Source organism: Populus alba, chromosome 9 (assembly GCF_005239225.2).
Source record: "Populus alba chromosome 9, ASM523922v2, whole genome shotgun sequence".
Taxonomy (NCBI): Eukaryota; Viridiplantae; Streptophyta; class Magnoliopsida; order Malpighiales; family Salicaceae; genus Populus; species Populus alba.
In genome coordinates this window covers 13,109,637-13,123,425 of record NC_133292.1, presented here as the reverse complement: position 1 = coordinate 13,123,425, position 13,789 = coordinate 13,109,637, and the positions used below count along the sequence as shown (strand labels likewise).

Sequence of the window (13,789 nt, the reverse complement as noted above, 5' to 3'; positions counted from 1 at the left end):
TAAAGAAGCATCAAATCTAAAAAAAAATAGAAATTAAAAGAATGAGGACCAAAACCAAAATAAATACAAACTTGAGGATACAATTAAATTTTTAAAAGCTCTGCATGAATACTAAAGCCTATAAGAAGAAAACAAAGGAGAGGAGTAAAAAGACTAATAATCTTTGAACCGCCGCTTGGATTACAAAACACTTCACCCTAACAAAAATGTTGCCATCTTCGATGTCAAGTGAGTAGGCAATTAACCTTTTATGACCATTGTAATTGCCCCCATGCTCCACCAGAATGGTGCGGGGGGCAATGATGCATGTGTGATATGTATAGGCTTATTTTATTGATTTATTAATATTATAATAATACAAATTACTAAAAAAGTTTTAAGGGCATATAAATATTATGAAAAAAACAATGATTTAATTATGAAAATACATTTCTAATGCAGCCTTAGACTTTTCAAAGTCAAAAGGTAAACATGAAATTTTACTGGATATAAAATATGCAAAGACAAAAAAAAACTCATCTTCTAAAGGCCAATTTAAGAACGTGGTGTAAATAGTGTTCCTTCAAATTTTAAAAAAAACATTTTTACTTAAAATAATTTTTTTTTATGTTTTTAGATCATTTTAACATGCTGATATTAAACATAATTTTTAAAAACATTAATAATTTTATTTTAATATATTTTTTAGTGAAAACACTTTAAACCATCTTTCACAATCACAATTTCAAAGATACCATTAAACTTGAATGGTACAAATATTATTCAATTGTACAAATTAATTTGTAAAGACACAGAATCCCTGAACCAAAGGCCAATTTTTTTTAACTTCCAAAGACAACATAGTACTTTTACTGCGCATAAAAAAACTCACAACAACTACGTTGTTCCCTGTCAATTTTCAAAAGACATTTGAATTCTATAAAAAATACTACTTTCTCCCTTGCTAAGACAATTAGTGAGTGCAATAAAAGGTAAAACGGTTAATAAACCGTGTGAATCCATAATATTTTCACTTACAAAGCATGGTAAATAACTAAGCTCATTTAGTTTGTGTTTTTTTTTTGGTAAAACTCCTTAAGTACCTCTACCCTCTGCAGGAGAACAGGAATAATAATAATAATAATAAATAAATAAATAAAACAGAGAGGGCTAGAGGGAGAGAGATCATGGCTGGTGCCTGGTAACATTTGTGCATGCCAGCAGGGCTCCATTGTGCACTCTATGCTCTACAAGATGAGAGTTCAGCTGCCCTTCGCCTAGCTTCTGCTCAGCTGAAACATTAATCTAAATTTCGTTTCTTCAGATTGCCTGTACTTGATTTCTAGTTTTTGTTTGTCTCGTTATATTATCATACAAAAAAAGAAAAAAAAAATGTCAACATACTACGTTTGATCCCCAGGATACAAATTTAAAAGATGTATCTATCTGTCTGATTTTTTATGACCTTGCCATTGACTTGGCTTGGCCTTTTCTTTTATTTGTTTGTTTGTTTGGTCTGGTGTTGCGACCACGCAGTTAATTGGAGCAGAGTGTTCTTGCTGGTATCTATTTTTTTTCCGTTTCCATAAATGTACAACAGGCTGTGCAAGTGCAGGATCATACTAATCAGACTGTACGTATATCTGAAAGTAAGACTTTACGCGTTGAAATCAAATCAAAATGATCAAATTAGACGTACAATTACTGCATGGACCAAAAATTTGGGCAAGAAACTAATTAAACAAACAAACGAAACAAGTATTGATAGCTAGAAGTTAATGATCTATGGAGGTCCGGCAGAGTGGGCAGGTGAAGTGATCACGCTGTATCCATTTCTCAATGCAATCCATATGGAAGACGTGCATACACCTTGAGAGTTGGCTCGCCTCATCTTCTTTCTCCAACTCCATCAGGCAAATGGAGCAGCAAACATCCTTCTCCTGCAACTTTTCAAACCTGGAGGGCACTGGCAGAAGCTGCTGCGGAGGCCTCCTACAGTCGCAACAGTACTCAATCTCTGCTGGCTCAAGCCTGCTGCTGCTCACGAGTAGTGCTATGATACTGAAAAGAGTCTGTTTGATTTGACGGAGCGGAATGAGAACGCATGTGTAAAATATAACGGTAGCCATACAAATGCCTGAAGACTGGCGAGAATACATCATAACTGGAATCATATCGCTGCCTGCACCTTCCTCAACTGCTACTCTCTCTTTTCGCCCCCTCTTATTGAATGGTTGTTTTGTGCATGTGTTGCAGCTTATTGATCAGAGTTTACATCTGCAGGGAGGGAACCATTCTGTACATATATATAGGCAAGTGGTAAGAACACTACAAAAAAAGAAAGGGGTTTGAATTGAAGACTTCTAAGAAGTCCACGCGTTATCATATACATAATCAATACATGTATATTAGATCGATTCATCAATTCATTCATAGATTAATAAATTAATTAGCAGTGCATGAGTAAGTGTGTTCCTTCCAGATAATATCGGAATACGGCGGGGTTGGCGCCGACCCCCCATTCTCTCTTAGCCACCCAGTCTTGTGCTCCTTGTAATCTTTTAATATTATGCTAATGTGTTTGTATAGTAGTCATCGTGAATTTTTCTGATCTTCTATGTTTATCAATGGTAAATACGAGCATGGAGGGTTTGATTTCATTCATTCGAAACAATATATACAAGGCAACTTAATTTATTGAACAGAGAGATCATGCATGGAAAACAACTTGACTTTATAAGTCGATCTTTTCATACATAAACATCTCCAATGAAGGTGTTTTTTGGGGGTCAACTACAACTTGGTCCAACCCAGCAAGGCTCCTACCCTCTCGTCAACCTTCTAATGATTAAATCCTGACATAGGAATGATATTTGAAGTGCGGTGCCAAGCTCAAATTGCTCCGTGCTACTTAGTTTGTTTGCATCCATTTGTGTTGATCAAGATTCAGACTCACAAGATTAAGTCGATGTGATTCTTAAAAAAAGAAAAACATGGCAAATGATATCCGCAGTTCTTAGATACATATTGTTCGAGATCAATTTCATTTTTGCTTATATTTTCAGATAATGGTCATGTGTACAAGCTTGTGCCCCTAGACAGAGGCACCCCGGATCGAGCACTGCACAAGGTGGGCTAGCAGGGGTGGATCGATAATGGAACAGGCGGTGCCCGAAGCCAACGGGTCCGGTTTGACTTGAGGCGGATGGAGTGGAAAGGGAAAAGAAAAACAATGCCGACCATATCTGAAAAGATCTTTCACAACATTAGAGTATAAGAACAAGAATTTTGTTGTGGCAAATGCATTCAGACTGCTCATTACAATAACATCCTTTCTCTTCCCCTTCCCTTCAATTATACACCAACCGACCATGTGCTCTGCAATGCTTGTGCAGCCCCAATCCCTTCTATTATTATTATTATTATTATTATTATTATTACATCACCCTCCATGATCTCCCTCTCGATTAAACCTTTCAGGCTGGGCTGGGGTGGGCTGGGCTGGCATTTCCAAAACGTACAGCAACTGCCACACGTAGCAGTGATTCCAAGATATCCACCGCCTTCCTGTTCATATGATCTTTACTGCCCACCTAGCAACTCATCTTAACAAACACCACAAATCATACTGGAACGCCGCGGGCCCGCGGTTAAACAAAGCATGTGTGGTCTAACCAGTCAAAACGGCAACACAAGGAGCAGTTTTAGCATCCATCAGGGCTGGCGACCCGTGCTCCGCTGCTGGCATGTCCACATTTTTTCAAGGTAAAAAAATAATATTCAATCCACCGTCACCCGAAATAAATCATGTTAAATTTATCAAAGTATGATATAAGATTAAAACAACTCGATCTAACTTGATAAACTCAAAACTCATAATATAAAATGACAAAATAAAATTTCAAAAAAAACACCTAACAAACAAAACAAAGTTCAACACATAAAAAAAAAAAAAAGCTTCAAAAAAGCCCCAAGCTAACTTGAGATAACTTTACTAACCTATGTTATCGTAATAACTAAATAAAAAGAAAATAAAAAAAATAACAAAGTTAAAGGGAAAATTGTTTCATTCAAAACGAAGAAATTAAAAAAAAAACCCATAAAAAATCAATGAAAAAATCATACGTCTAAAAGAAACATTTGACAAAAAAAATACCAAAGTTAAATAAAAAAATCTTAGTAAGAAAATGTAAGCTAACTCAGGTTCACTTTATAACCCTGTACTTGAAAAAACCCATCGTGCATGTATTTATTTTTAAATAATATTTAATAAAACATGTTCAATAGCAATAATTTAATAATAAAGGATAAAATTATTTTTTTAAAAAAAAAATAATAAGTAATCAAAGTTAACTTAACCAATTTTTATTCTGAGATATAAGATAATGATAATCTAACAAAACAAAAAAAATAAAACAAATCAAGAAGCTAAAAGTAATTTTTAATATGAGATAATGACAATCCAACAATTCAAAGTTAAAAAAATTGGTGGATTGGGTTATGGAACTGTAATTACACCAAGTTCATTGTTTGCCGTACAGTACTTGAATGGAAAGGAAAGAAAAAGAAGGTTGTCGAAGGTTTGAGGAGACAGTCGTGGATTATATTCCAAGGAAAGGTGTAGTTGAACACTTAAATTTCTTTTCCTCTTTTATTTCCCTTTTGACCGTTGAATTGACAAAGATATCAAAAGGAAATTAAACAATCGAGAGTAGCAAGACAGGCGAGATCCCTCGAGCATCTTCGCTTTCTAATTCTAATTTCAAGGAGAGGAAGATTTACAAAAAGCCCATGCCCAGCAGAGCCTGTACCTTATATCTGGAGTGGACTCAACCTCTCAAACTACATCTTGGTCCGGATCTAATATTTCTAAAGCCCATACACTCACATGGGCCCCCGTTCTGAAGAAGCGAGGGCGACTCTGACCCGCTCTGCTTCTTCTACGTTTGTGATTGAAAATTGCAGTCTCTGTGAAAATCTATCACTTGCAGTTGCAGGCCGAATCACTCTTTGCAAATCCGTGCTCATGACTGTTCCACTTAATCCGATGCAATCCATTTGACTGCCAAAATCCATCTTCCATGAGATTGAGAAGATATGTCGTCGATTCATTTGGGCAGATTATGAAGGCAGTAAGAAGGTTCACTTGATTAAGTGGAAGAAAATATGTCAGCCGAGATTGGAGGGGGGTTAGGAATGCGAGATATGCATTGCATGAATAAGGCCTTTTTCATGAAACTAGGGTGGAGCATTATGAATGACATGAATGGTCTTTGGACTTGTGTTCTTCGATGCACGTATGGCTGGTCACAGGAATGTACATCTGATCCTAAGGCTAAGGGCAAAAATTGCCCTTTGTGGAAATTAAGCAATCTATATCGCAGGTGAGGGCAGGAACAATGTGGCCTGCAGGGAATGGAAGGAAAGTCCTCTTTTGGAATTGAAAGACGTGTATGGGGCTCCAAGTCATCATACAACTCACGAACTGTCAGAAGCAGAGGGGAATGCGACCGTAGCGGACATGGTAAATGAGAGAAATCAATGTAGTGGGAGCTTTTTGCTCATCTTCTCCCGGTGCAAATAGTGTTGGTTTTAGCAAGCCATTCACCTCCTAGTAATGAACTGGAGGAAGATGCATCGTATTGGAGACAATCTTCTAGTGGACGATTCACAACCAAATCTGTATATTTGTTTCAGGTGAGGGATGCTACCTCCCGAAGCCCAGTGGAACCGATATGGAGGCTGATTTGGCGTTGGAAAGGGCCTGAGAGAATCAGAAACTTCTTGTGGCTAGTGGCTCATAACAAATTGCCGACTAATAATCAAAGAGTAGCTAGGCATCTGACTGATAATGCTTGCTGCCATCTTAATTTGCCCTTCAGTCAGGGAGGACACCATGCATGTGTTGAGAGATTGCTTTGTAGCACGTAGCACATGGACTTCACCCCTATAGCCGCAGTACAGGAGGGTCTTTTATTTTTAATTCAGAGATGGGAACATGGTTGCTGAAGTATCTGTGGAAAGCTAGAAATCGGAGGATTTTTGGTGAGAGCACTGAGTTTAATACTAGCCCGCTGCATGGTGTCTGGTAGTGTATCTGCAACAAAAGATGAAGAGAAGGTGTTATTGCAGAACCAAATCTGTATATTTGTTTCAGGTGAGGGATGCTACCTCCCGAAGCCCAGTGGAACCGATATGGAGGCTGATTTGGCGTTGGAAAGGGCCTGAGAGAATCAGAAACTTCTTGTGGCTAGTGGCTCATAACAAATTGCCGACTAATAATCAAAGAGTAGCTAGGCATCTGACTGATAATGCTTGCTGCCATCTTAATTTGCCCTTCAGTCAGGGAGGACACCATGCATGTGTTGAGAGATTGCTTTGTAGCACGTAGCACATGGACTTCACCCCTATAGCCGCAGTACAGGAGGGTCTTTTATTTTTAATTCAGAGATGGGAACATGGTTGCTGAAGTATCTGTGGAAAGCTAGAAATCGGAGGATTTTTGGTGAGAGCACTGAGTTTAATACTAGCCCGCTGCATGGTGTCTGGTAGTGTATCTGCAACAAAAGATGAAGAGAAGGTGTTATTGCAGAACAAAAACGTGAGGTTAATTGGATGGAGGTGCACTCCCTCGCCTAGACTAGGTGAAAATAAATGTGCATGGATGGGTGCAGCAAAGGAAATCGTGGCAATGCAGCAGCTGTGGGCAGCAATAACTGGATTACAACTTGCCTGGTCCTTGAAGATACTTCTGGAGTCGGACTCATGTTTAGTACTCGACATGATTACGAAGCAGGACTCCACAGTGGACACCAGTTATGCTTTGGTTTCTAGAGTGAAGGATGCATTGACATGGGGCTGGGCAGTTACAGTTCCACATGCTCTTGGAGAAGGGAATTTTGCAGCGGAATGGTTGGTGAATCTTGGTCCCGGAAGGAATCCGTTATACAGGGATGGCTGGAGAATTAATGACCCGCCTACGGTTTTCTATCTGACCTTATACGATCATCTTATAAGAAGCTAGACGCTTCAGCTTATCTAAAAAACAGTTTATGGATCCACAGACAATTTGCACGCCTGAAAATGAAGGAACGAGGAAAATCGAGGAATAAAGTGTCCTTGATGCTGCTTTTCTTCATCCTTGCTTGCCTTACCGGTCATTTTGCTGGTAAATGATCAACATGATAACTGCTGTACTTATCATTATCCGAGTTTCAAACCCATCATAAGGAGCATTGCCTTTTGGGCAGCATCACTTATGTATCTAACTACATTATGGCTGTAATCAATGCTTAAGATTGATCTGTTAATTTTCCTGTGATTGTGTATGCATAAAGCAGTATTTCGAAAGAAGCCGGACAGAGTGAACAGACATGCAGTGTTGTAAATAAAGACACTAAAAACCAATGAACGATGCACTTCAGAGATCCTGCATGTATTTCATGGTGCAGCTGAGAGATGCTGGGAAAACAATTTCTCTAAACATGTTACACAACTTTTGGCCATGCATCTGCCTAAAATTGAAGAAATCATTGCTTCCTTGTATAGATCTAAAGACAATAAGTGCACTGTACAAGATAAGATAAATTGAAAGCTTCCACGATCTCTAAAGCACTGAAAAGGTCAAAATCAACCTCATCCACAGAGCACCATTGAAGTACTTGGACTTTCAATTGATTGGGAGGAGAAAGAAAAAAAAAGAAGAGATTACAAACGAAACTACATGGTAAAGTTCTATTGCACCTTCAGATGCTGTCTTTCATACTAATCTTTATGCTTTGTACTTTAATTGACAACTGTAGCTTATGATCCTCAATATCTTTTAAAACTGAAAGGAGGTTAGCTCGGTATACTTCACACTTTCGATTTGCATGCTCCAGTTCATCTCTAAGTTCTTGGATTTTCTTGTCCATATCCTTCTGCAAAATAGCAACAATGAGAAGACAGTTGAAAACAGGCCTAAGACCATCATAATACAGATATCTTGTTGCACTGCCATATAAGAAATGCGAGCACTAACTGACATGCAGAGGATCTCAAAAGAAAACCTACAATGCGTCTGAAAAACAGTATAAGATTTCACTCTTACAAAAGAAACAAAGAAAACATTCCACACCCAAATTTGCATAGGACTTGTGCCGGTTAAGAAGCCTTTTTAGTGAAGCCAAACTTTCAGGTTGAGTTGCAAATTATATGTGCCTTTCTCCTTGTATTTTCCAAAACGTCTACTTATAATGCCATAAATGGAAGTAATTTTTTTTAGGATTTCATAATGAAGTCACCACAATCAAGAGACATAGTTTCCCTGATGTATGGATTTGACCTTTGTTTTTCTTTCAGGACATCTACTCAGGGCAATAACTCAATACGGGTCTTCAGGAGGTCAATGAGATCTAAATTTCCAAAATTTAGGATGCACTCAGTTAATGATTCTAGTGACATTTCCATGATTAAATGACCATGACCATATCTATGTTTTAACATTACTAACATTGAAAAAGAAAGAATATCAAGGGCTCTTAAGCAACTTACCCTACCAAAAACCACAGACAGGGAAAGAATGCCAGTAGGCCAACATGTTTGCAAGGGTTTCAAAAGCTTGAGTGTACATGCATGGACAAAGGCCGGCGATTATCATTTTTTTAGTGATTGTCATAAGGAGGATGAGGTTCTGAAAGTGGTCATAAACTCAGATGCCATTGGATCGCTAAATAGAAGCTAGTCATGATAATTTTTACATCAAAATTTTGGGTCATCAAGATGGAGAGAAAAACAGAAAATAAACGTAGATGGTAGAAAAATGGTATATACATGTAGGTCCGTGGAGAAATAAAGCAGTAGACAGTAATAAATGAAATCAATTGACATCATGTGATTGCAAGAAAATGGATGAAACATGAAGCGTGGTAAATGGAAAATGATTCTAACCTCCGACAAAATTTGGCCAGAGCTCCCCAGATGATTCCCACTGGTATAATTAGCCCTAATCCCATTGCCTGCCATGTCCCCTCTATTCCGTCTATTCACAACACTAGTTCTCCCCTCAATCTTGGTTGCCAGTGCAACTATTGTTGTGGCCTCTTGCAGAGCACCCATTGCCACATTGTAGGTGTCTAGGGACTTGGATCCTTCGTCTACAAATTTGAAAGCCTCATGGCGTAGGGTGTTATATCGAACAGTATGAGATTCGAGATAGCCATTATATACATCAGTGGGGTGTTCTTCCAATATGACATTGCTCTTGGCATTTCTTGTCCATCGTTTCAAAATGTAATGAGATGGGAGGGTAAGCACATTGGTGACTCTAAAGACTGCCAACACATGTCTGCATAGAAGACCAGAGAACTCAAACATCTGGCAGCTACATCTCGCCTTCATCTCCAAAACATTGAATTTAACATAGTAAGCTTTATGATCTTCCCCAAACTTGGCAACTTGGTACATAATGCTCTCCCCATCATCTTCTGCTTTGGATGCCATGAAAGTTAGCGTCCCAACTAGCTCCTCTTGAAATCTTGCAAACAATTTTCTAGTGTAATGCCCGGATGCTTGTTTCTCCATTGGAGATGGGGTCTTCAAAACTGGGTTTGTGTTCATCGTATCATAATCTGCTTTTACTTCCTTTTCATTTCGACTCTCTATAGCTTTCTCATACAGCTTAAAGAAATGGCTCAGATTGGTTGAAGCATTCACGTAACCATCAAAGTATGAGTTCATGCTATCACTTCGCTGAGTTATAGACATCTCTGCAAAAAAAGCATCACGCAGATACACAGGGACCCACTGCCTGCGATCAGAATATATTGTTTGAAGCCACTCATGATGCCAGAGTTCATATCTATCAACAAGCGACAACCAGCAGGATTCAAATTCCTCAATCGAATCAGTGAGGTTAACACATTTATGAAAATCTGCCTCAAAACTTGGATGTTTGAGTAACACATAGGACAACTTCTCCTGGCATTTCTTGAAGATATGCCATTTGCAAAAGCGATGTCGAGTCTCGGGGAAGACCTGCATGATGGCTGAACTTATTACTGCATCCTGATCGGTGGTGATCGACACTGGATGATGGCCTGACATTGCCGTGAGCCACGTCTGAAACAGCCAAATAAATGACGCTTCAGTCTCATTCAATAAGAAAGCACAACCAAACAAAACAGGCTGTCCATGATGGTTAACACCAGTGAAGGGCGCAAAGGGCAAGCGATACCTGTTGGACCTGTATGTGGTGTCAAACGTAACAGTGTCTCCAAAATAACTGTAGTTTGCCCTAGCTCTTGGATCAGACCAGAACACATTGCCCGTGAACTGGTCATCACCCCCCTGGAGAGCATAAAAGAAATTGGGGTTCTCATTGTGCATTTGCCTCAAATAATCCAAAAGGAGCTGGATGTCTCCTTCCATGCTCTTCTGACGATTGTTCCTCATGTAGTTCCTGCAATCAACCTCTGTAAATCCAACTTTGCTAATTCCACCATACTCCTTAATCAAGGCAGACATAATCCTACGAGGGCCCATTCCCGCAGCCTGCAATGTATCGATCAAAGTCTTAGCAGGGCCAGATATTTGCCTGTGTGAACGGAGGCAATGCACCTGATCAAGAGGGACCAACTCATGATTATGTCCCCTAACAAAACCTGAGACAACCCATTTGCCAGAATCCTGCATTTTGACAGACAAAGAAGCTTTGCAACCAACTCGAGTAATAACACGGGGACGCTTGATCTCTCTATCCTTAGTACGCTTCTCGTTCAAATTCCTAAAACCCTCTTTGGCACACACAAATTGTCTCTGAATAATAGCTCCATCACGCCTAGAACGGCGGGACGAGCTGACACGGGTACTAAAGCCAACACGCCTAGCATAAGAATTGTAAAAGGCCTTGGCAGCCTCTTCAGACTCGAATTCCATGCTCTCATAAGGCTCAAGATCCAAAAGATCACCCTCAGGAAGGTAAATTTGAGTAGGAGGAGTGGAGGTGGAGCTGGGAAGGGGAAGGGGAGGAGTGGAAGGCAAGTCGTCATCAATATCAATGTCAACAGCATCATCATCGGCACCACTTCCTAAACCTATATCGAATTCAAGCGCCTCGTTTTCCATCTCCAATTCAATTCAATTATTTTTTTAATGTAATAAAAATTAAACTGACATGTACATATATCAGTCTGCTCCACTTAATAAAAAAAGAAATGAAGTAGTGGCAGTAGAATATAAGGAAATCAGAAACAAGTGGTAAAAATGGAAACAACTGACCCTCACATAGAAACTGCTATTGATACTGATACTGATACGGAGACAGAAACAGAAACAGCTCCAACTTTATTTCTTTTCTTCTGTTTTGAATGGGAAATACAGGGAGGGACGGAGGGAGGGGGAGTTTTCTAGGGTTTCGGAAGAAGGAAAAAGTTGTGAACCTTTTTTATTATATTGTTATTGATAATTGGTAATTAGGAAATTGTTGTTGTTGTCGTTTAGGGTCGGTATGATGAAAAAAAAAAAAAAAAAACCATAGTAGCAGAAGAGAGAAAAGGAGGAGAGACATGGTGGTTTATTGAGGGATTAATCAATTGGGAGGGAGGGAGGGAGACGGGGGGATGTGCTATTCTACTGCGCTATCCATTATTATAGCTTGAACCTTGAACAAGGGCTGTTTGATGATGCGTAGAGATTTATTATTTATTTTTGATCAAATGCAAGGGTGATGATGGGCCTTTTAATTACTCAGGACGGATCCCTAATCCCCAAAAAAATTATCAAATTAATGGAATGAAATACTCCATAAAATAACTTCACGGGGGCCAGTCTGCCAGACAGTGCCATCAGCCAACGATCTGCGCTGCCTTTTTCTTTTTTTTTTAACCTTAACAAAACAAATTACAAGTCAGTTGAGCAGTCACTCTCCTCCTCGTCTCTTCTCTCCTCTCGTCCCGTCACCGCCGCCACCTCTCTCACTCTCTGGAAACAAAAGAAGAAGCAACAAAGTCTGGATTGGAGGTGACTGGTGGGTTGGGGGGGTAACAATGCCCATGCCACTCCCTTAAATTTTATGTTTTAGTGCTCTCTGTCTCCCCATTTGTTGTTGCATCCGGTTAATCCTGTACTTGATTCTCCGATTCATTATTGGCACATGTAGAAGGTCCACCTCTTATATTTTTATATTTATATCAACTTAAATTTACATATAAATTTTTACTATTTAATTAATGAATATCTTAATACAAGTTAATAAAAATATCATAATTATAGAGCTTTAATTAGATATAACAAAATAACATTAATTATAATAATAATAATAATAATAAATTCTGAAGTTCAATAAACATGGTTTATTAGTAAAACTATAAGTCTTAAAAAAAAAATGAGAGGATAAGTTCAAAAACTTAATGAGTAGATAATATTTAATATATACATATGAGATAATAAGGCAAATAGAAACATGTATAAATTTAACTTTAGGTTTTTATAAAAAAGTTTCACAAACAGGCCGCAACAAGGATTATAATAAGGTAAGGCTTGAAAGAAAATCAAAATGCAATGAGTATATGGCTCTAGATTGTAGAATAATCAGTCGCCACAAGTTAGTGATTCGCTCGACCAACTAGAGTTTAAATATGATATGCATAAAGATTAACACCAATCAAATGAGGAGTTATATCTCATATACAGAATTCAGATTCAACAAATCATCATGTTTTTATTATAATAAACAATATATATATATAATGCACTTGACTTTGAGCATAATTGATAACCCTATACATTTAGAAACTAAAACGTAATTATAAACTGGAATCAATCAACCTGATCAATCCCAAACACATTTCAAACCGATCAAACCTAACAGAATTGATTATACCCCACTACACATTCAATTGGTCTGTTAATTCAACCCAACCGGTCTACTAACTAGTCTACCAATTCAACCCCACTGGTTGACCAAAGTCTAGCAACCAACATGTCGACCGGTTAATCAAGAATTTCAAATTAGTTTCATCTAAAATAGCTAATCCCAAATCTTAACCTAAAACCTCAAAAATTCATAACAAATAATTTATAATACTTTAATTAATTCATTACATTATAACCAATTCAACAATTAATTCAAAACATAAATTTAAAAACCCTAACCTTAACAAATCCGAAATTAAAGTTAAAAACAACAATTATACACATTAAAGCTAAAAATTATAATTATACACATTAAAGCATAAATCTTACCTAAACAACTTAGCTTCTCAAATTCTTTTTTATTTTTGTTTCTTCTCTTTCTTTTTTCTCTTTTCTCTTTTCTCTTCTTCAACTTATTTTTCTTCATTCTATATTTATCAAGTTCTTTATTCAAATACTAGAATACCCATCATTTATTTATACCTATTATCTAACCCTTTAAGGGCATTATTGCCTTTTCCTATTAATTCTTATTGTTATTTTTTTCTCCGAACATCACAAGTCTACAGTGTAGTTTGTGCCATGGAAATGGAGCCTGAAATGCCTCTTCATTTGATGATAATTACAGAACCATCATTGAGAAAAACAATATTAGTAGTGACTGCTGTACCTAGGAATAAAAAACGTCCTGTACTGGTGGATCAGGACGTTTGATCATATCTGGCCAACCAGAGCATATGGATAGTCCTTGGGGCGAGACATCCTCAATTCAGAAAGGCATTAATAAAGAACTAATGCTGTTTGCATTTGCTTGCATGGTTCATTGGACTAGATCATTGAGAGTGTGGTGTAGACTGAGTTTTTTTGGCCCTGTGTTCTTTATGCAAATATTTCCCATCATCAGAAAGATTAAAAGAAT

The 13,789-nt window shown here is 37.9% G+C and overlaps 2 protein-coding genes across 2 annotated transcripts; both read right to left on the bottom strand.

The window, feature by feature from the left end:
- Window positions 1–1,754: 1,754 nt before the first annotated feature.
- Window positions 1,755–2,138, bottom strand: LOC118032316 (RING-H2 finger protein ATL18). The gene has a single exon (XM_035036999.1). The coding sequence runs from the start codon at window positions 2,136–2,138 to the stop codon at window positions 1,755–1,757; it is 384 nt and encodes a 127-aa protein (XP_034892890.1).
- A 5,361-nt stretch (window positions 2,139–7,499) lies between these two features.
- On the bottom strand, window positions 7,500–12,022 carry LOC118032270 (protein FAR1-RELATED SEQUENCE 5). The gene is made up of 2 exons (XM_035036923.2): window positions 8,908–12,022; window positions 7,500–7,898 (listed from the first exon to the last, which is right to left on the bottom strand). The coding sequence occupies exons 1-2, from the start codon at window positions 11,080–11,082 to the stop codon at window positions 7,725–7,727; spliced, it is 2,349 nt and encodes a 782-aa protein (XP_034892814.1). The 5' UTR covers window positions 11,083–12,022; the 3' UTR covers window positions 7,500–7,724.
- Window positions 12,023–13,789: the final 1,767 nt, after the last annotated feature.

Coding starts and splice junctions, on each gene's coding strand:
- LOC118032270 (XM_035036923.2), bottom strand. CDS start 11,082: ATGGAAAACGAGGCGCTTGAATTCGATATAGGTTTAGGAAGTGGTGCC. Junction 7,899..8,907: donor CTGGCCAAATTTTGTCGGAG/GTTAGAATCATT, acceptor GCTATTTTGCAG/AAGGATATGGACAAGAAAAT.
- LOC118032316 (XM_035036999.1), bottom strand. CDS start 2,138: ATGTATTCTCGCCAGTCTTCAGGCATTTGTATGGCTACCGTTATATTT.